This window comes from Chaetodon auriga, chromosome 2 (genome assembly GCF_051107435.1).
Source record: "Chaetodon auriga isolate fChaAug3 chromosome 2, fChaAug3.hap1, whole genome shotgun sequence".
NCBI lineage: Eukaryota > Metazoa > Chordata > Actinopteri > Chaetodontiformes > Chaetodontidae > Chaetodon > Chaetodon auriga.
This window is the reverse complement of record NC_135075.1, coordinates 9,050,883-9,073,997: the sequence shown is the minus strand read 5'-3', so window position 1 is coordinate 9,073,997 and position 23,115 is coordinate 9,050,883. Positions and strand designations below refer to the sequence as shown.

Below are 23,115 nucleotides of genomic sequence, written 5' to 3'. Positions count from 1 at the left end.
AGGCACAACAGTGCAGCTAATGTGAGCGTAGAATTGGTTTTCATGCTACGCTGGATGAAAGTTTGAGCCTCGCACCCAGACAAGCAAAGCCCGCAGTAATTATGAATGATTGTTAAATTCATACAGATGTTTTCAAAGTTTGCCCGAGGCAACTTTTTGTCACCATCACTTCTTCTGCCTTGAGGATCTCATGTGAAGATCAGTTTTGTAGACTGTCCAGTGTTCTGTGTGGTTAAGGCTGTGGGAAAAAGATGAGAATTTATTTGAAGACAGCCTTTGGTTAGTAGCGCTTAGGCAGAATACAAATACAGAGATTAAATGGAAAAGTGAAATCTCATTAGCCGAATTCCCATCCAAGTGTTTTTATGTAAATTGGAAATAAGGGGAGCTGACTAGAAATGGAAATTTCTGATAAAATTCTCAAAAAAAAAAAAAGGGAAACTTTGCTTGAGGCAGGAGTGTTTTTTGCCAATACATAAATTATGCCATGCAAAACCGTGGCAGTGCAATTCACAAAAAATGTCACAATGTTTATGGCCAAAAGTTGTGAATTATGAGTCTGCCAGAATCCTCCAGAAAAGCTGCACTCTCACATCAGTGTACAATATGAATTGCAACTGGATATAGGGCCATCAGTTTGTGCGCAGTGCATTACAGCTCTTTCTCTGTTGCTTTGTTTGAAATATGGCTAACATTAGTTGACGTCATAGAACAGCTTCCATTTTTCTTCATTTTTCTAATGTAGTTTTATCCCCCTCAGGTTTCACATTATGTTTTGTGTGACATTTGAAAAAATTTACATAAAATTTGCCTGACATTTGACTGGAAACCGTTGAGCCCCACTAATAATACGGCTGTCTTGGAAAAGCACTGGAGCCGTGGACGTGCTGATAGATAGGGATCACTGGACACATCTGGCAGGAGGAAATACCACTATCGCCAGCAGTCAGGGGTTCCCCCACAGGACCACCCCCCTCCTGCCATGAAATCTATCCAGGTATGTGGCTTAGCACCATGGACTTAACTGAAGCAATCCTTCGCATTTCACAACAAGAGTGGGATTGAAATGTGAAGGGTGCAAACAAAGAAATCACAGGGTCAAATATTGCACTCCAGCTGTATCTCATCCGCCTGTGGAAATGTAAAGTCTACAATCCTACAGAGTGCAACCAGCAACAGCATTTGTTGTCCTCCTTCCCTCTGAAGGATATTTATCTTTGGTTGGCTGTGTGGCACCAGAGCAAACAGCAGGACAGATGCCAGGTCTGCCAATGGAGCCATACCCATTGTCTGCACACAGGGCAGCGGATCCCAAGAAGGACCCAGAGATGTGTACTGTGTGACAGTACACATAAGATGGTCCGCAGGGAAAAGTCTGTCCGGCTGTGCTGGAGAAGGCCAACATAAACATTTATCTGGTTTAGTTGTTTTCCCTGGCTTTTCACTTGTGTATTTGGAGAGAAATACACGAGCAAAGAATGCTCAGTGTCTCTCTCTCTGCTGGATTAGTAAACCAGAGGTCACCAACTGCTAATTTAACTGGGGCACAGAAAGGGTATGCTGTAAGAAAGCTGCAGAGCATTGCTTTGGAGGCAGAAGTCACAAATATTTAGCGCTTAATCCGTTGTCACAGATGAATGTCTTCTTGTCACACTTTGCATTTCAAATTAAAAGTCTGGAACTGTTAACAAACAAGCTTCTGGGACCCCTTGAAAGAAGCATATTAGTCTTGTCATGAAATGAAAAGCCTCTCTGTCACTCAATTTGTTTCTGCACAATAGGTCCAATAATGCTCATTAATTAAGAACACCTCATCTCGCATGATGTCAGCCTCTTTGGTCAACCCCAACGGGTTGGACCTCCTTATGAATAATCAATGAGCGGCTGCTTAATAAACATGAGGAGGTGTATATAGCCGAGTTCTGGCGCGGGCCTCTGTAAGCTCAGCTGCAGGCTGAGAGAGCGTCGGAGAGGGAGGGAGCATGTGAGGCGAGGAGGGGGGGGGGGTGTGTGAGAGAGAGACGAGGCTGAGTGGAGAGATACAGCCACAAGCTGGGGGGAAGTCAGTCCTGTCAGCCAAAGTCGTTGAGTGGCTGAGGAAAAAAGACAGAGAGCGGACAGAGGGAGTCAGTTCAGAGAGAAGAAGAAGAAGATATCTGCTGCCTCTCTCTCTCTGAAGGGAGAGTCTGGATGGTGTGATCCCCTCCACCATGGGATGCAGCCTCTGTACTCTGCAGAAGCCTGAGGAGCAATATAAACTACTCTACGAAGTCTGCCAGGTACTGTGACCAAGCCTCAGGAACACTTTCTGAGACTCTTTCGGGTTGTTTTCTCGTACTTTTTTTTGCTCTTCTGGTGCCACAGTCACTTTTAGTGTTTTATTGTGTTTTCTGACTTTGCTCCACTCATGTCTCTGGGGTCACTGGCTGGGTTGGAGTGGAGTGGAGTAGAGTGGAGTAGAGTGGAGTGGAGTCATTGCCGGCTGGAGCTCCTGCAGCTGAGCAGCCTGAACTCTGGCCGCAGGGGTCAGCGAGAGGTGGCGCGCTGCGCTTAAAGGAGGGGGTGATGAAGAGGTGACAGCTCCCTCAATGTGTTTGCTAGTGTGTGTGTCGATCACTGCCCACCTCCTCATTGTCAACTGAATGCTGAGTCGCAGCTTTCTGCCTTTAACCCCTGTTTGACTTTCACTAAAGTTTATATTTAACACTCGGGTGCTTGTTTTGCACATTTTTTTCCACCAAAGAAAATAGAGCAGGCGTGTTGTAGATGCACCATTAACACACAGGAAGAATGTTTTCATGAGAGTAATCACAGGTCAGGCTTTACCATTCTGTCTTTTTTAAAACAAAGCTTGGATACAGTCTGGATCAATGCTGGAACAATTCATTGATTAGTTGATCAATTAAAAATGTATTCACATTGATCATTCTTCTCAAATATGTAGAATTAGTACTTTTCTTTATTTGTATCACTGTAAAGTGAATATCTTTGGATTTTGGACTGACAAAATGAACAGTCTCAAGCCGTCAACGAGGACTTGTGATTGGCATTTTCACTATTTTTGAATGGGGGGGGGGGGTAAATTGATAATGAAAATCATCATTCTCTCCTCCTGAAATTCAAAGTACAGTCTTTTTTCAGGATATTTGAAGATACATGTTGGATTTATTTGGAAAAGATAAGTAAACCACTTTCCCCAGAAGTCATTGACACGTCTTCCGCCTCACTGTCTGAACCTTCTCTGCCCTCACGTGAACTCAGTGTGAACCCCTCTAATCCAGCTCTGCTCTCCAAATCATTCGATTGTTGATTGTATCGTGGAAAAGGAAGATGCTTCATGTTGAAGTGGGGAAGACACTGACTGCAGTGTTATATATCCCTTCAGTGGCGAACATGTGGGTGTATTATTGCTCTGTGAATGGCGTGTGGCGCCCCAGAAGAAAACCATCAGCGTTCCCTGTTCTTTGCTGGCTTAGCCGCATGTCAGCTTTAATTGAGACAACACACTCAGAGTGCTGGTTTATTCATCTGAGATCTGTGTTTGGATTCAAGTGTCAGTCCGGTCTAATGAGTGAAAACACCAGCCCGGCCGACAGCAGACAGTGTACAGCTCTGACAGACTGTCGTGCGTCTTTGAGGCTGTGGTTCCTCTGCTCAAATCTGCTTTTTTTCCCCTCCTTCTTTTCATCCATAATGGACCCCAGCCAAGTGTTATCCTCCTATCACACCAAATTACATCTCCATTTACTGCACGGGGTGCCGGTGGCCAGTGGCTGGTTTAAATGAGCGTAATGATCAAGCTCTCTGTGGATCTCGCTCATTATTCTCCCGTAAAAACAGCTCCCTCCCGTCAGAGGAAGACAGACATTGTGCCTGCAAATAGTTCGGCTTTGATCAGGTCTGCTCATGACAAAAAAACTACATGGTTTTGGCTTCTCTGAAAGAAAAGATGGGTGTTATGCAGTGGAATAATAAATGGATTATGGGGGCTAATATTGGGGTCAGAAAGCCCTCCAGTCCTGCACCCCCAGCTGACCACTTATAACAGCAAAAACATGGTGTATGGACGAGGGCTGTCACTTCTTTTGTTCTGCTTTCTCTTCGGTCACAGTGTCATCTTGCCTGTCAGTTATCCTTGACTGGCAGGCCGTTCAGCTACTTCTGTTGCCTCACAGCAGTCTTTACTTTTGTCAGTTGCTCCGTCTGCCACCGAGGCTCCGCAGAGAACATCAGTGCGTTGGGTTTAACATGACAAGTCGTTTGTCAGTTTGCTCCCCTCAGACAAGCCAATCAACTTCGCCTCATGACAGCAGAGATGACACAGATGGTTTCTGGTGCACTCCGAGCGTATCGTCTGCTTTAATAGGTTAATAATATGGATGGAAGGAATTTTTCATTCCACCAAAGCAAGTCCAGCAGGTCCTGGCTGGGACCCTGTTCTGTTTCATATTTGGATTGTTTTTCAAAGGTGGAAACTTTGAGAAAGCTTTTCTTTAAAAATGAGAATAGTTGTGATTATTTTTCTATCTCATTGCTGCTCTACTTTTCTGTTTTTCTTTTTGTAAGCAGAGCTTGAAAGGTATATGAAGCTCTTCCCCCTCGTCAGTCAGGTGGAGAGAAGCACAGCTCTGGTTTGGATGTCTCTATTTTTGGTACTCATCATCAGGCAGAGCTGTAAACTTGGATTTGAGTCTGGCTGAAGTTGCCAAAAGAGGACTTGTGAGACTTTAAAGCAGAATCCTGATCAGTTTGACCTGGTAAAGCTCCAAGGCCACATCTTTGATTATTTCTCTTTAAAAGAGTGAGTGAATTACAGTAATAATACGAGGAGCTTAATAGTTTTTCTATTTACTAAGAATTATAAGAAATAGTGAGTTTGTCATGGCCTTTGGCCAATTATACCACAATCATCAATCTAAAACAGCAAACATTACAGAGGAGACACAACCGGTCCAGTCCTCTGTGTAATCATTACATATGTCCTACTAGAAGGTGCATCCATAAACAACAGCTGCTAACCCTGGTTAATGATGGCCGAGTTCAGCCATAGTTTGCCTGCATTCACATTTATACTATACTTTTGCAGTTGTGGTGTAATTTTAAAACAACCTCTGTATTTTCTGTAAGTTTTACACACTGCGTTGAAGGGGTCGGGCTAAGATATGTATGCAAATTACTCATCAAATCAACTTATGTTCAAAGTGAAATCAGGCCAGGGCTGTGATATTGCAACGATTAATGGACCAATGATCATGGTCAGGTACAGTAAAAGGCGTCGTAGCCTGACTGGGATGTATCGCCAAGGACTTGGACTCTGACAGAAACAGCTCTGTCACCAGGCAGTGAGGATGCTCATTTACTGTCAAACATTAGCAATGGTTCATAGAGAGAGCCTCATGAGGCATTTTTCTGGCTATGCCCACAGGACTCACACATAAAGCTTTTCTTTGCATTAACTGTTCACCATGTCTCTGGTGCTGTGCCTTTCCCTGGTACAGTAAACGGTGCTGAATGAAGTCTGTGTGGACATCCCTAGCTTGGACCTCTGGGGGATTCTGGGAGGTCTTATTTCTCCTTGCTGATAATACAGGCAGATCCTCTTGATCAGTGAGCCTGGCGCAGCGCCCACTCTGCTCTCCCCGTCATCTCTCTGAGGGCTTAATAATCCATGAACACTTGAAATCTTTCCAGTTCATTAAACACCTTAGCTCCAACTCCCATGATGGAAGCATGAAAAATATGGTGTTACACTGTTTTATAAAACTCAACAGACTACACGTAATTTTTTTTTTTTTACCTGAAGGCATTCTATCAATCCTAGCAGGATTAGAAATGCTCGCTTGGTAACTTCATCAGTCTGCTTGGATAAACTTAATGAACATCTTTGGCATCTGCACACATTATTTTCTCAAAGGAATTGCACTTCTGGAAATGTTTGTTTACAGCACTGGGTGTCAATAGAGCAGTACTGGATATCAAACATTGTTAGGGGCTATTAAATGGAGCCAACATAGCATTTTAGATGAGTGTTTTCCCTTTGCGTTATGATCATTAAAGACCTGAGCTGCGGCAAGCTCGGCGCTCCCTTTTAAACTTGACCCTTCTGACAACAGTGAGCCCCTCGGTTCTCTCTTCAAAGCTAAAGGTAAGCACCATGTGGAGATGTAAGCTCAGCTGCTTTTGTCAGGGACTTCAAGGTAGAGGCCTTGGAAACTCTGTTTGACAGTCCTAGGGCTCTAAATCTCTCCAGAAGCACCATGTAATGGTTGTGGCGCCGTGCTGTGGCTCTTGCAAGACCCAGAGCTTAATTAGAGCTTCAGTACAAGCTGGCTATTGAGGCTGTGATCCGTTCTGAACTGAGCTGGACTATTGTTTGTTTGCAAAGTCCTTTGCTTTCTTAGCTCTCTGTCTGTCTCTGTCGTTCTTTCTCTCTCTGTTCCCTGCAGAGGAACAGCATCTTAAACCAAAAAACGACTGATCTGCAGAGCAATAGAAGTTTACAAATGAGCCCGCCAGAACATTTCCTGTCTGAAGCTTTCCAAGCGCCACTGCCTAATTAGCCATATTTGTGATTGAAGGCTGCAAAGATGTCATGCTCAGCTCAAGAAGCCAAGCTGTCATTGCGCCAGATGGTCTCAGTATGACATCCTCTGGACCCGACAGACACAAAAATGAGATGGAAATATTTGTACAAGACAGCCCCTCATCCCCCCAATCCTCTGCTCCTCCCATGTCCCACCATCAGAGACCCCTGCCATCAAAGCAGCCACCAGAAAAGGGGAACCAGCAAAGATGGCCCTTTTCGGCCCTGTAATGAGGCTTGACACAGACGGCGTACACAGACAAAGCAGGGATCACCAGCTAGCGAGCGCAGTCAGTGGAGCCTGACACTGTGTGTTTTTAATAACGGCTAAGATCAGCCCTGGTGTGCCGTCACATCTGTTAAACACTGGAGCAGGTGGCTGGCTGCCACAGGGGACCACTCACAGGAGCCCGTGTACTTACTGTCAGTCCAAAGCAAATGGCAGAGAGGGATCACAGCCCCAGCAGAGCTATAACAACACCCTGACAATACAGCAGGACAGAAGCGGGGAAAGCAGCAGTCACTGCGTAAGCCAAAGTGGAAATGATCTTTGTATTAGTCAGGAGTAACATTTCCCAGCCTGTATGGGAGCCTGTTGAACACACTGCATCAGCGCCATCCAGACTTTCACCTCTTTCCTTAAACTGCCTCTCACAGACGTAGACGTCCCCATTCTCAATCCATGCCCGCAAAGTTCTGATTGGTCGGCTGTTTCTCCAACAAACTGTCAATGGACACGACAGACGGACTATTTGAATCAATAAACTAATCAGAGACACGGACATGATGTAGAGGTCTGGAATCAGGCTTTGCCAGATTGTTATATTTAGATACAGTATGTAGTCTACCAATATCACATAGAGATGTCACTCAATATACCTGTAGATGTCAAGGCCAACAAATGACTTACTGTCAGGACTCAGGAATGTCCGTCATAATTATTAAGCGCCATAATTCTTCTAATTGCAGCTATAGCTCTTTATTAATACCTGAATAACAAGACTCTGCGGTCATCCACCAACAAGTGAAAGACATCACTTCAAGGTTAGCGACAGAGATTACATTTGCTCAGTAAATGGCAAACTCATTTGCTAAGAAAGTGGGCACAATCCATAATGATGGATGTTAATTTGTGGTGTGCTGTGTGCAGTTAGTCTGATCCTTCTTCCGGGAGGTGTAGGATGGGATGATTTCAACTTTGTCGTTCTAAAATAAGAGGTTTGTTTCCTGCTCCTAATGTGCATCAATTAGCAATGGTTTTACAAGAGCAGCAGTGCATGACGCTGATTGCCACAGTGGGCGCATGATTAAGAGCTTGCTGATTATAAAATGAGTGTACATGCTCATTGTGTTGTATTTGTGTACTGTGTGTGTGTATACACTCCATAATGAATAAAACCTGGGCAGCCTGTGCGCAGTTGTTTCATACCTCCAACGTGTTGGGCACATTTGAGTGATTGAGGAGGATTGATTTAAGTGTCACCGCGGTTTAGACTCGACTTTGGAGTCCTTCTGTGGACATCTAGGACACTTATAGTGACTTTATCATATTTTTGGGGGTGATTGATTCTTTGCCCTCTTCCAGTTGAGTGTATCTCTGTTTGATTGCTGTTGGACCAAATGTGACTTTGGTGTCTTGAGCAAACAGACTTTGCCCCAGCATAGAGCTCAATGTGCTGTCGGTCCTCAGAGGGAGTCGATGTGTTTATGATGTGGGTGTGTGTGTGTGTGTGTGTGTGTTGAGCTGCTGTGGCTGGACAGAGAGTGGAAGCCTGGGATAGTGAAGTTAGATAACTGTACTAATGAAGCATGACACCACCCTGGGTCGCAGCCCGTTGGCAGATAATACCTTCCCCAGCTCCACCTTAATGTTCCTTCATACTGCTGTTCTCATATCTGTACCGAGGGCCAGACAATGACGTCCTCTCGTCACTCTGGTCGGGCAGTCTTCAACGGTCTCCTTCCATTAGCCTAAAGACGCAACATTTTTTCACTTCAATTACCCAAATAAAGCTTGAGAGTATTGTTTGTTTTCAATTCAAGGATTTGCAGATTTGTCACTTGAGTGTATTCAAATTTAGTCAGATGAGTCTGAGTCACTGTTATTTGTATGAATGATAACAGGTTAGTGCTGGTGAGTAGAAAGGGAGAATTATCTCAACCATTTAAGATTTTAGATCATTTTTACAGAGCTTATTCAAAAACACAGTGGATGAAACAGGTGATTCTTAAAGTCAGAGAAAAGTTCACACCTTCGATTAGGCTCATTAGACCAGACAGAGGAAGCAGAAAGCATGCTGGAAGTGATCCGGGCTCTTACTTGATCAGCTGTGGACAATGCAATGTCCCATGCTTAAATGAGATTAGGTGAAGGTAAACAGTGGTGTCTCTTTCAGTCAGCATTAAGTTTTTGGCTGTTTCTTCTGTAATCCTCAGTAAGCTCACACATTGTGGTAAATAAAGACTGCTGTGTTTTCAAGCCCAAACTGTGGGGAGTTTCCTGGCTTCTTGGTTAAAAGAATAACGTGCAGCCTTCAAGACACATTTAGGAGTGTGTGCATCCGCACAAACTGAGAAACCATTGGCTGGTCCTTGAATTTGATGTCTTTCTTGTGAAAATGGTTAAAAGTGAAATAAAAGAGGGATTATCTGTGTTTTTCAAGAAAAATGACCCACATTCACACTGCCATTCAAACATTGTATATGCCCCTCAGAAAATAAGCCTTCAAGTCTTCACGCCCTCCGTCACGTCAGCCCTCCTCGCTGTTCCGAAATACAGACTTTGAAGAATTTGTCTAAGAAGTGTATCCGACCAGAAAGAGGAGGCGAGCGCCCCAGCTCTCCAGGCTCTTTAAAATGCTCTTCTATAGAGTGAAGTTCCCAGGGTTTCCTCTAACCCGGCTCTGAAAGGCACCGTTTGCCTGGCAGAGTTTCTCCTCTGTTCACCTCACTGTGTCTCCCCAAGGAACAGAAACACTGGCTCTTTAATGATGTTCTTCTCTTCTTTATTAAAGGATTACGTGGTGATTGAATGGTTGTATCAAAGACTGATGTTACTCAACACAGTCAGTGAATTGACTTAATATCCTGCACAGGCTTTTCTGTATGATAATTAGAACTGGGGCTTGTGTAACTGGCGGGACGGCTTTTTTGATGATGCAACCCTGATTCCTCTAAAGTTGGGACACTGTATAAATCTTACATAAAACAGAACATGGTGACTTCTGATTGATATATACTCAATTGAAAACAGTATAAAGTCAGTCTATTTAAGGTTTCACTTCATCAGCTTCATTGATTGATATTTGCTTATAATTTGATGCAGCAACATGTTTCAAACAAGTTGAGACAGGAGCAACTAAAAACTGGGAAAGTTGTGGAATGCTCCAAAAACACCTGTTTGGATCATTCCACAGGTAAACATCTTGATTGGTAACAGGTGATAGTATCATGATTTGGTATGAAAGATGCATCCTGGAAAGGCTCAGTCTTCACAAGCAAGGATGGAGCGAAGTTCACCACTTTGTGAACACATGATTGTATAAAGGAGATTAATACATGGGCTCAGAAACACTTTGTCAAACTGTTGTCAGTAAACAGTTTGTTTGCAAATAATTGCATTCTGTGTTTATTTATGTTTTACGTAATGTCCCAGCTGTTTTCTGATCGGGGTTGTAGAATGAAATAATAGCCGATCTTAAATTTTTTTTTCTCCTCATATTTGACAAGAACAAAGCTGTTTATGTATTCTCCATAGCTTCCACACTGATTATCATCTGGATGCTGACTTTAGATATTAGTCTCAGTCTTTTAGTGTGATAACATATATGTAGCTATTGGTGGACTTTTCAACCAGCTCATGGAGCTAAATCAAAGACCTGCTGTTCCAAAAAGTGTACTAGAAATTTGAGTGGTGAGTCTGCCGCTGTCATCATAAACTGTATATGTGGTGTTAAAGAACAGAAAGTCTGACCGACATTGGGGGGGCAGGGCTTGGCGAACGGTCAGTTCATTTCATATCAGTGTAGCCTCGTTAATATTTGTTACCTTTTTGTTAATGGGGTTCTCATGAATAAGAAAGCTCGATTTCAGTGAGACTGCCTGATCAAAACAAGAATAAATGAAACCTGTGGCAGCCTCACCACAACTACCATAATGTGAACATAATAATAAAAGAGACTGAGCTGGCTGCCTGGCAGATAACCATCTTTGGCAGCAGGTTAGCTATCACTGAATAGACACACACACACACATACACACAGATTCCCACATCAGCATCTCAATCCAGCTTGATTTGCGTTCCATGGAAGATACCACGCCAGGGCTCGCAGCACTGCTCACCCCTGCTGCCCCTAATTATTACCGAGAAGGCTGAAGACTGATGCAGCTATCACATGAGGCGTTGAGGAAAACTGGAAATCTGGAATTGTTCTGAAACAGCCTGACCAAATCCTGCGCAGGGATGCAGGTCCCTGATTGTTGCTTACAGATCCAATGGGGTATTTTAATTACGGAAAATAGGCTGTGAGTAACAAAGCCACAGCTGTGTAAATTCCTCACCAGCAGACTCGTGAGTTAGACCTAATTAGTATTCCTTTACGGAGGGCCTTGCTGCCCTCTTGTCATTAAAATGGATTTAACAGAGACCCCTCTCAGAGGATGCACCAGAGGCTGACAGAGTAATTTCTGCATGTCTGTCATCGTTGCGTTGTGTCAACATGAACATCAGCGCAAGTTTGCAAAAGCAAATCTAGCCTCAGATTACAGTTAAGGAGCTATTCATGGCACCGGAGCTGATCCAGCCCGCTTGCTTTGGCTCATTTCTGCATTAGCTTGATGTAAGTTTTGTGTTCTTCACAAGCAGCTGAACGGCGGCTGTTTTAAGGCACAGAGTTAACGTGGCATAGTTGGAGAGCCCAGCGGTGGTGAAGCATTGTGTATTGTGTCAGGGGAGTGTTGTGTGTTTTTTCCCAGTGTGCTGCAAAGGGCCGCTCTGTGTCAGAGGTGAGTGTGCTGAATGGAGGTCGTGGGACCCCCTCCACAGCTGGGAGGAGACTCCCCCCATTGAGAGCACTGAGGCAGAATGCTCCGGGCTCAACAAGACGGGGGCTAAAGGCTTTGTCTCTGGTCCACTGCCTTCAAGTAGTCCCGGGATTCCTGGCAACCAGGTTTGACTGTTGGAGCCTGCATGCAGAGAGAAGAAAGCACAAAGGCGCTTGTATTCCTCAGCTGATGTACAACATCATGGCTCGCTGTGGGAAACAAAGATGGCTGAGGATGCAAGGGCCTGTGTGATTATAGGAGGGCTTATTACGAGCACCAGCACCGACAACGAGTAGGAATTGTTGTTGTGGATGTTTTCTTTTATGTCGTGAGATCACTTGGTTTGGTTGTGTTGGAGCTCAGTCAAGGCCAGTTTCACATTTCTCTTCGCATGTGAGGGCAGTCGTTTCATATCTCAAGGTTGGTTTTTCAGTCGGATTTCTTTCATTAGTATTCTGTGATATGATAACGCGCTTTTCTCAGTCTCTAATTATTCAGAGTGCAAATAGATGAACTATTAATTTTTGATGTAGAAGAAGCAGAAGTTTAAATCAGCTGAGATGATCCAATTATCCTGCAGGCCCGGGATTAGCATTTATCTGCTGTGGTTATTAGTGGCCTCCTCTGACTTCTACATGAAGTCCCCCCCCCCCCCAACCCCCACCCTCTAAGCACAGACATACAAGCCCATTGCCTTTGGTTTCTATATATACTTCTTTATGGAAATACGTAGTCAGCTTTAACATAGTCTGGGTCAAAGTCAATTTTTGTAAAAATGCAGCGTTAATTCCCTGCAGGCAGTTTAATATCGCTTCTGCTCCTTATGTGCAGCGGCACGGTTAAGTCTGCAAACTATGCCATGAATTCAGATGAGGCAGCCACGGCCGGAGGCTGGTGAACCAGCCAGCCACATGTTTATCAGAGAATTAATCTTCAAACACGGACTTGCATTTATGTTAGATGTCAGGAAGAGTGAGGGGGGCTGCTAAAGATTTATGACATGCCTAATGACCTGCAACCCTACATGCTCCTGCTGGAAAGTAGCTTCGTTCTAAGAAAGCTTTGCACGTGTGTGTGTGTCTGCGGTGGAGAGACAGGAGGAGCGAGCGTTGAGTCTGTGAAATGAGAAGCGCCCCAGGCTGAGATCCTATCAAAGCTTTCAACACATTCAGGAATCACAAACCAACAAATTCCGTCTAATGTGGTGATTGAAAGCGGAACCGCAGCTCTGTGCAAACCCTGATAAAGCAGAGGGCCAGAGTGGTGACCCTGGATGTAATATGCATGCAGGCGGCTGCAGGGGGACGCCAACTCTAAAGTTCACAAGGCTACCACTTGTTTTGGGCTTTAAGATCTCTTCTTTTTGTTCGCACAGTGCATGCAGTGATGAATTTACATTACCTTGTGTCTGGGAAGCATTTGGACCGAGGCCAAAAATCTCAAATTTAATTATTACACTTTTAGACGACACGAATCTGTGTGCATCCTTAAAATCTACTTTATGTCATTTTAAGTCTGATTGGATGCGGTGACATTTTGTGTTCAGAGCAGGGTCTGCGCTCATCATTCATCAACACACTGGGCCTTAAGTGGCTCAACCAAACTTAATTAGCCTCTTCTCTGTGACACGCCGTGGCCTTTTGCTCAAATTAATCTTCTCAGGTTAGCGTGCGGCACCCATTCCACTGTCTCTGACAGCAGGTCAAATTTATCCTCTGCTGAGAAATTACTTAGCTAAATGAGGGCTCCTCTATGCAGCCTCAGCTAATGACCTTGATTAATTAAAGAGAGACTCTTCCTAATTAAGGTCTTATTGTACTTGGTCCAACTGTGACCCTGTAAAACAAGCTGAGACAGTAATGAGTCATTTCTCAAACAGAATATCGCTGCTGAGTTTGTGTGAGCACACTGCTTCATGTGAGGCCTTAATCATCAGAGATAATGATTACATCCATTAGGAATAATGAATATCCTCTTCAGTCTAAGAGATCACAACACCCAATGGATAAAAGACTTGCAACTGTTGCATCCTCATGATTTCTGTCCTCCATCAGCACACCATACAGAGTCCTTACAGAAAATGCTGAATTGTTTCTCTCTGCTTCTTCTTCCAGGTCAATGGCAAGGACCTCTCCAAGGCCACCCACGACCAGGCGGTGGAGGCCTTCCGCACCGCCAAGGAGCCCATCATGGTCCAGGTTCTGCGCCGAGCCCCGCATCCTAAGCTGGTCAGCCCGGCTGCTGACTCACAGGTCTCAGACACCAGCACCCAGACTGACATCACCCTCCAGCACATCATGGCCCTTGCGCAGCTGCCTCCCTCTTCACCCGCCATGACGGAGCTGGAGGAGTATCTGCTTCCAGAGGAGTAAGTACCGACTCAGCTCATGAAGAACTAGAGAAAGCCCTGCTAAGACGGACACTGATTCTGGAACAGTCCTTGACAAACAATGTACATTACCTCCAGCCAGTGTGTGGCTCAGTAGATGAAAAGCTGCCTTCATCTCTTCATGGACAGTCCAGAGATATTAGAATACATGTCTTAGAAATGCCTACATGCCCATGTACACATGCACTAATACACAAGTCAACAGGGAATTGAACATGGCAGACTGGACAAAACTCCCACCAAAGCAGACCCTCCTCCATTTTAAAGTCCTGTATCTTGCAGCTGCGTCCTACATCTGTCTCTGCAGCTGAGAACTCTTGTTGCCTACGTACACATAACAACATGAAAGAAGATAAAGAACACAGAAATTCTCTCTTCCATCACTAATTCATGATTGCACAGTTAGCCAAAATGTTTCGGCTCAACAGTGGCTTAGCTCTGGCACACCTGCGTTGTCAGGCTCAGGATGAAGCACCGGGCTGTGTTCAGGTCACAGCACTGCATGAAGAAAAGCAGCTCCCACATTCATTTGAATGTGACTGTGAGGAGGGGCTGATACAGAGAGCCCCCAGCTAAACATTTTGCCTGGCTCGACTTTTATCACAACTCAATGTAGCGTCGTCCCACAAGTCTACAAGGTGCATTACTTTGTAACATAAAGGCTGTATTTCTACTGTTTAGCTCGTGATCTTTGTGTGAGATTGTTGCAGTGATCAGCTGTAAAATCCTCTGTCTGAGTGTTATGACCCCCTGTGCAGGCACCGGGGTCTCATAAGTCTTCAAGCCAGCATTTCTGGATCGTATTTCATCCTCTTATCAGTACCTTAAGCAATGTGGCCCTCTGATGCCAGCAGACAGCTGCGTGTGCACACATTTCTTTTTACAACAAAGTTTTATATGCCATCCAGGTAATGGGGAGACGAGTTGAGACTGACTGGGCTAAAACTGGCTTGAAAAACCCCTGTTAAGTTGCATTATCACATCACTGTGGTAACAAAAGGACTGTTCAGCACGTTTCCAGGAAGTCCACTTTATATGAGACAATACATGAAATCTTTGGTGTCAGAAGTCGGCAGTGTTAAAAAGGTCACCTCACGCTCAGACACAATCAGACCTTTCACCTTCATAGTTAATTAATCATCTTCTTTTCCACACCACACTGCTGTGATCACACACGACGTGTCTGAAGTTTGAAGGGAAAATGTCCCCATCACTAACTGGAGATGACTGCTCCTCCAGGCCTCACATCATTCAAATGATGCTTCACTTCATTTGGATTTGCATCTATTCTCTCTCTCTCTCTCTCTCTCTCTCTCTGTCTCTCTGTCTCTCTCTCTCTCTCTCTCTCTCTCTCCCTCTCTCTCTCTTTCTCTCTCTACCTCTCTCTCTCTCTCTCTCTCTCTCTCTCTCTCTCTGTCTCTCTCTCTCTCTCTCCCTCTCTCTCTCTCTCTCTCTCTCTCTCTCTCTCTCTCCCTCTCTCTCCCTCTCTCTCCCTCTCTCTCTCTCTCTCTCTCTGCTTACAAATCATTCAGTTTTAGGCTGAAAACTTGGCCTACAGTTAGGTTAAGGTCAGGTTTAGGGTAAGTGTTGACTCTGAGTCTATGTAATGTCCCTAAAAGTGATGGAAACTCAACTGTACGTACGTGTGTGTGTGTGTGTGTGTGTGTGTGTGTGTGTGTGTGTGTGTGTGTGTGTGTGTGTGTGTTAAGCCCTGGGGCTCAGAGAGTCTGCCTACATTTTATACTCTGTGGCAGCAGCAGTTGCCCTTTAATGAATAATCGTGATTTCTGTAATTGATTTCTGAGTCAAATTAATAATATGCCATGTTAATTTGTGATTAGCCTCTGGGTGTAGCTTCAATATATCTGATTCAAGAGTGATTTCTACGTTGAGTTCTTATTACTTCCTCTCTACTTCTCATTTAATTTTCAAAGTCTTGGGCTATTTAATCCAGATTGACAAATGTATTAGTAAATGATTTTTCAATGCATATGTGCGTCTGTGTGTGTTTTTTAAATTTGTATTCTGTTCTTTTCTAGTTTATCTAATACTCTAATCTTTTCTCAGGCATCCTCCAGGACACGCATACTTTGACCCCAATGACTTCCTGGAGGGCATACAGCAGGACATAGAGCGCGAGGAGCTGGAATATGAGGTAAACATCAACTCCCTCCCTTCTTCTCCACTCTGCTCTCAATGAAGATCTACATTCAGACAGCAGTGCATTATTGCGACATAAGCAGGCCCAAGGTCGCCTCTGTGTCTCCAGTCCAACGGCCCTGCTAGCGACCACAAATCCTGATGTATCACAGTTATTGATAGGGCACTTTCCCTGCATACAGACATTGAGATGTAGGCCAGACAGGAATCGAGTTGCTGGTTTGTTCCAGCAGATGCACAATGGTGACATCATTACTTATTAGTGACAGGGGCTAATAAGTCTTCCTGGACTCCTACGCAGTGGAGATGAGGCCCGGTGGATAATTACATGGCACAGATAATAGGTCTGCAGTGATGAATCTGATGATGCACGCTAACAATGTCTGGAAGAGGCCACGATGAGGCTGTGATCAAGCCTTTGTCGTGCTCCTTCAGTGACCTCCGCCGACCCTGACACCCCCTCCCATTTAAGCCCAGCCACCTACTGTTTGATATTAATAATATCCATGGAGGGATTGTGAGGCTAAGACTGGAAAGGTAAAGCTGAGGGCGTCTAATGACAGATGTGCAGCAGACAAACCCTGACTGACCCCAGTGTCCTTGTAGAATGACTGTTCGTCTTTGAACAGAAACCATCAAGTGATGCTCTGTGTGCATCAGGTCCTGCCTTCGAGCCTTTTCACTCCGTGATGTTTCAGATACACACAAGATTAAATAAGAAGTAATTAGATCCTCTTACATCCTCTTAGCTTTTCTGCCTCATTATATGAAATATTGAAAAGACTAATCTGACATTTTGAGAATTAGGTTTATCTGCTGTCCTGTCTGGCAGCTGCACAAATGCTCCTGAGTTCAAACTTAGCCAGGTTATAATGTAAGTCATGTCTGATTAAATTGAAATTAGTTGCACTGCACAAAGTAGTCCCTACATAAAGATTAGTTGTTACTCCATTTTTACAGCCAGAAACTGTCAGGTGTAGCTGCTGTGTAGCCAACAGAGCTCAATAACAAAGCCTGCTGACATGTTACCCATTTAGTGTGAATAATAAAGGAGTTGACCAAACACTTGATCAGAGTGTTTTAATGAAGTTTTTAATTAAATTTCACAAAAACAACACAAAATAACTCAACGGTCAAATAATGTCAGCCTGTTTGCATAATTAGATATTTTCGACACAGTGTGTGAATAAAATATCCCTGAACACACATATTTTTCCATGTGTGCAGATAAAAATAACAGGAGGTAAAAAAAAAAAAAAAAAAAAAACGGACATAAAAACAGAATACATTTACAAGTTATGCTTAATGTAGCCTTAATCATTGTAAAGTGGCAAAAGCCTGCTCCTAAAAAGCTCATTTGCATATCCATAATTTAAATATTGATGAATATATAGAAGATGGCCTTAAGTATTCATCTGTGACTCTGTGGGGGGGTTAACCCTCACAGAGCCCATCGTCTGCCCTCACAGAACAACACTGCTTGTATCTTTATCTGTATCTGTGAGATTACAGGTGTTGACAAGTGAAAAACGGGACTCCACCCATCTGCAGTCCACTGCACCATCTCTCATTCTGTCAGCAGTCCTCTCAGAAAGCCAATGGCTTCCCTGCATCCAGCTGAAAGATTCATTACAGTGATTGATGGATCGCTGTTGCTCCATGATCCCATTTCATTGTCAGTATATTGAGTCCGTCCACAGAAACAGGAGCAAATGTGCCACCATTTTCTACTCATTCCTGAAATAAACTGATCATTTCTAGATGTATGGGATATTAATCTGTGCATGTGTCTCACCAGGAAGTGGATTTGTACCGAGCCAATATCCAGGACAAGCTCGGCCTAACAATCTGCTACAGGACCGATGATGAGGATGAGGCCGGGATCTACATTAGTGAGGTATGTGGTACAGGGTAGCTCCCAAATCTACTCCAGCTGTTAGTAAACAGCAACTGCTAGGACTGTCTGCAGTGATGATGGTCACTTTAAGCCAGAAATGGAAGAAATGGTGATCTCAGAAAAGAAACCTTAACCTCTTACTCTGTTATTCTTTTTTCAGGTTGATCCAAACAGCATTGCTGCAAAGGATGGCAGAATTAGAGAAGGCGACAAAATCATTCAGGTAAGATCACTGCAGTCTCAGCAGTTTTCACCAGCATTGAAAAGGGTCCAAACATCATCATTTCATTTAAAAAGATCAGGTATTTTTTTTATACTCTTTTATTGGTTTTTCCATTTTATAAGCACAAACAAGAGAAGAGACAACAAACAAAACATACAGAACAACAAAAACGTCCCTCCCCAAACTAACAGTGAGCGCTGCAATATATACATGTATATATATTAAAAAAAAAGTAAAATAAATGAATAAATAACGGGATGACAGGAGACAGGTTAATGAGTGGCACATATGAAATAAATGAAAGGGCAGTCATCACTCATCTTCCAGGGACAAATGGTTAGTTATGTGTTACGATATGTGATTAAGGTCATGAGTGGAGATGAGAGGAATAAGAGCAGAAATCTGTGATAACCACATGTCGAGTGTAGGAACCTGGGGAGTTGACCACCGCAGCAAAATACATTTTTTAGCCAGAAACAAAAGAATTATTAACAGAGATTTAGTATCTGTGTCAAAGAAATTATCTAAGTATGGTTTAAAAGACAGAAAGAGGGAGTCAGTGAAAACTGTTTACCAGTGACCTCCTGGATTACAGAGTGAACCCCCTTCCAGAAAGTCTGGATGCAGTAAAGATCAGGTATTTTAATATTTCCTTCTGTCCCTCAAGATCAACGGTGTGGAGATCCAGAACCGGGAGGACGCTGTAGCGCTGCTGACCACTGAGGGGAACCAGAATATCTCTCTGCTGGTGGCCAGACCAGAAATCCAGGTACTTAGGAAGTCGTTCTGGGTGTGATCTCAGAACAGGTTAATGACAACAAGGTATTTCATGTTAAAGCCCCATATGGTCGCTTTTGGAAGCAGATATGACGTGTCCTTTGAAGGGGCCTCTGTTTTCTTGCCAACAAGCCAAACCTGGACTTCCAGTATTAGATGTTCCATTGTTTAGATTAAAACTTTGCTGCTGAATATTTGCGTCTAATGAGGCATCTCCTCTTCCCGCTGAGTCGCAGCTGGACGAGGGTTGGATGGATGATGACAGGAACGACTTCCTGGATGACCTCCACATGGACATGCTGGAGCAGCAGCACCATCAGGCCATGCAGTTCACTGCCAGCATGCTGCAGCAGGTACACACACACACACACATACACACACAAACACACATGCAGGCACACACATGAACAGCATGAAGAGGCAAAGTAGCACAATCAATCTGCACACACATATGCTCATCTGTAGTTTGTTTTGGCCAAGCCAATTCTGCTGAGAGTAACAGCTGTTCAGTTGTTTTTAGCGACTGCTTTTCCCTTCACGGGAAATAGAGACTCATATGGAAAAGTACAAGCTCATCAACCAAAACTATGTGAAGCCTTTGTTACAGGTCCATTTCAAATTATAAGTTTGCATGAGTAGTTTTAAACTAAGCATCATTTTTAATAGTAGTGTTAGTAGTAAAAGTAGATCTGTTTTATATGTAAAATGGTTTATTTTCTTCTTAATATTAATTACGCCCTGGGCCATCACACCACTGTCCACATACCCCTCACATTTAGACAAGGGGACACACAGTGAATCCTAAAATCACCACTAGCTTTAAAATATCAGAGCAACAAGCATTGGGTTAAATTATTCCTATATTAAGTGACTACAGTTAGGTGGTCAGAATCAGATACCTGGCTGAAAGTGAAATGCTGTCAACATCCCTGCATTACATCTATATGTATTATATTCTCCTTCTTCTTCTTCTTCTTCTTCTTCTTCTTCTTCTTCTTCTTCTTCATTTACTGGCAGTGCTGCTTGAGTGAATAACTTCTCGTCACTAGATGTTACAGCTAAAGTTCAATATACTGCCTTCTGCTGTATTGGAAGCTGACATAGCAAAGACCAAATAGGTGTCAATGTTACAGCCAAAGTTTTTTGTTTTGTTTTTTTAGAAAGGTTAAAATTATGTGAGGTTTACAGGAAATATTTAAGGAGGAGGGCAGCTCGAGAGAAGGGTAAAATAAGGGAGAATTCTGAGAAAAAGGGCAGAGTTGACAGGTCTGCATTGTTTGAATTATCGAAACCTAAAAGACTTATTCTGATGGAAAAAAAGACGTAATTCCAAGTTATTAACAATTACATACAACAATTTCCAATAATACAATATTGTTGACTGCAGTATTTCACAATCAGTGCTCTTTCTTGGATGCAGCATTATTTCTGAGCCATGTACTGTCTTTGCAGAAGAAGCATGAGGAGGATGGAGGCACCACAGACACAGCCACACTGCTGTCCAACCACCATGAGAAGGACAGTGGAGTTGGCCGCACAGATGAGAGTACACGAAATGACGAGAGCTCAGAGCAAGAGAACCTCGGTGACGACCAGACCACGGCCTCCAACACGCTGGGCAGCTGCAGAAAGCTGACCTACAGCCAGGACACCCTCGGCAGCACCGACCTGCCCTTCAGCAGCGAGTCGTTCATCTCCGCAGACTACGCCGACACCGACTTCCTGGGCATCACGGCTGACGAGTGCGAGCGCTTCCGAGAACTCTTGGAGCTGAAGTGCCAGATGAGGAACAGTGGAGCCCATGGTCTGTACTGCCAGGGCAGTGGAGCAGGAGGTCAGGAGCAAGATGGCGTAGACAAAGAGCTGGAGCTGCTCAACGAGGAGCTGCGCACCATCGAGCTGGAGTGCCTCAATATCGTCCGTGCTCACAAGATGCAGCTGCTGAGGGAGCAGTGCCGTGAGTCCTGGATGCTCCACAACAGTGGCTTTCGCAACTACAATACCAGCATCGACGCACGCCGCCATGAGCTCTCAGACATCACTGAGCTTCCAGAGAAATCAGACAAAGACAGCTCCAGCGCTTACAACACTGGGGAGAGCTGCCGCAGCACCCCTCTCACATTGGAGCTGTCTCCGGACAACTCGCTCCGCCGAGGCGCAGAGAAACAGGGTCCGACTGGGACATCCGGCTCCACCAGCTCAAATGGCAGGATGCTCAAATCTCTTCTGTCCCCTGTGCAGGAAGCCTGCGGGCCCAGCCGGAGCAGAGGCTCCTCCAAGGATCCAGATGGAGCCCTGCAGGCAGAAAGCAAGGAGAGGAAGCTGGGTGAGTCCAGTAAGTCTGGACGGAGCTTTTCCCAGCCACATTCACCTTACAAGCATGCCCACATCCCCGCCCACGCTCAGCACTACCAGAGCTACATGCAGCTGATCCAGCAGAAATCTGCTGTGGAGTACGCCCAGAGCCAGATGAGTCTGGTTAGCATGTGCCGGGACCCCATCACCGCCAGTGACCTGGAGCCTAAGATGGAGTGGAAGGTGAAGATCCGCAGTGACGGCACGCGCTACATCACCAAGCGGCCTGTCCGAGACAAGCTGCTGAGGGAGCGCGCCCTGCGCATTCACGAGGAGCGCAGCGGTATGACCACAGACGATGACGCCATAAGCGAGCTGAAGATGGGCCGCTACTGGAGCAAGGAGGAGAGGAAGCAGCACGCAGTTCGCGCCAAAGAGCAGAGGCAGCGCCGCGAGTTCATGAAGCAGAGCCGAGCCGATTGTCTGAAGGAGCAAGCCGGCCCAGAGGACAAAAAGGAGCCCAATATTATTGAACTCAGCCACAAAAAGATGATGAAAAAAAGGAATAAGAAAATATTTGACAACTGGATGACCATCCAGGAACTGCTGACCCATGGTACCAAGTCTCCAGACGGCACAAGGGTTTACAACTCACTCCTGTCTGTGACCACAGTCTAAGTCCTCTCTGAGCTCAGGTGGCAGGCCAGCCAGAAGAGGACGGACTGGAGCCTGATGGACTGTACATAGGACACTACCAGTTGGGGTAGAGATTCCTGCCTCGTTCAAAGTGGCAACATTTTGTAAATAGGAAATAAGGAAAGCTTTTTCTGGACAAACATTTTCCACCACTGCAGTGAGGAGGCGGTCCTTCAGATGATGGTTGGGCTTGACATGAATGGGACGTGGCTATGAGGATGATTTTGGAAACTTTTCTCAAATTCTTTCAGTTACCTTTTCTACCTTTTGTGCTTGCTCTTTTGAATAATTTTGGAAACAAAAACACAAGATTTGACTTTTTTTGGAAGGTTTGGAAAGTGTGTAAAGACCGTGTGCCATACATAAACAGCCAGCATTTACACTATTTTACATTATTTTGTTTGTACTATATATCACTTATCAGTATTTTACTGTTATGCATACTTAATGCTTTTATGGAAACAATGCTATTTTCCTGCAAGGTAGAACTCGTAATCCTTTTCAAAAGGACTTTTGTAAATTAAAAAATAAAATTTTTGTAACAAATTCACTTTTTTAGTTTGAATTTCTCTCTAATGGTGCTGATTTCCCAAAGTAATACCACCAGCGATGTACCATCTGTTACATAATGTAGGGAACATCATAGCGTGATGTCACTGTGTATGTGCATATCTTTAGAGAAAGTTTATCCCATTGAAATTTAACTGTCTGTGTTTGGTAAAGCACACCTCGTAGTCAATTTTGCATTCGTAGGGATTTCATATATTGAACAGAATAACAGCGTAACAAATCCTTAGTTAGCCACACAATTTGATGTCTTGTAAAATGAGAGAAATAATAAATTATTGTTTTATATATGATGAGCTTTCAAATGTTGTTGGAGTTTGTCGTTTGTAAGAGTTGATGGATCCCAAAATGCCATCACACAAGGGCAGGAAGAGCGTGTTTCACATAGAGACAGGTTCGACAGGCTCTGTCGTGCTAAACTGTGTGCTGTGGGAGTCTGAAATATTTTGTCCAAAAGAAACACTGTTAGCAGCCTGGAGCTTCCT

The 23,115-nt window shown here is 44.2% G+C and overlaps 1 protein-coding gene across 3 annotated transcripts in view; it reads left to right on the top strand.

Moving 5' to 3' along the window:
• pdzrn3b (PDZ domain containing RING finger 3b) overlaps positions 1-22,613 on the top strand; it is a 96,129-nt gene extending 73,516 nt beyond the window's left edge. Inside the window, exons 1-8 of one of the 3 annotated variants that reach the window (XM_076752879.1) lie at positions 2,048-2,279; positions 13,741-13,994; positions 16,083-16,170; positions 17,974-18,072; positions 18,233-18,295; positions 18,963-19,064; positions 19,309-19,425; positions 20,525-22,162. In XM_076752879.1, the coding sequence (XP_076608994.1) occupies positions 2,211-2,279; positions 13,741-13,994; positions 16,083-16,170; positions 17,974-18,072; positions 18,233-18,295; positions 18,963-19,064; positions 19,309-19,425; positions 20,525-22,045 (2,313 nt within the window). In that variant the 5' untranslated portion in view covers positions 2,048-2,210 and the 3' untranslated portion in view covers positions 22,046-22,162. Of the gene's footprint in view, positions 1-2,047; positions 2,280-13,740; positions 13,995-16,082; positions 16,171-17,973; positions 18,073-18,232; positions 18,296-18,962; positions 19,065-19,308; positions 19,426-20,524 lie in introns of those variants that run through there. The other 2 variants (XM_076752859.1, XM_076752870.1) reach the window with 2 other exon arrangements.
• The last annotated feature ends 502 nt before the right edge of the window (positions 22,614-23,115 follow it).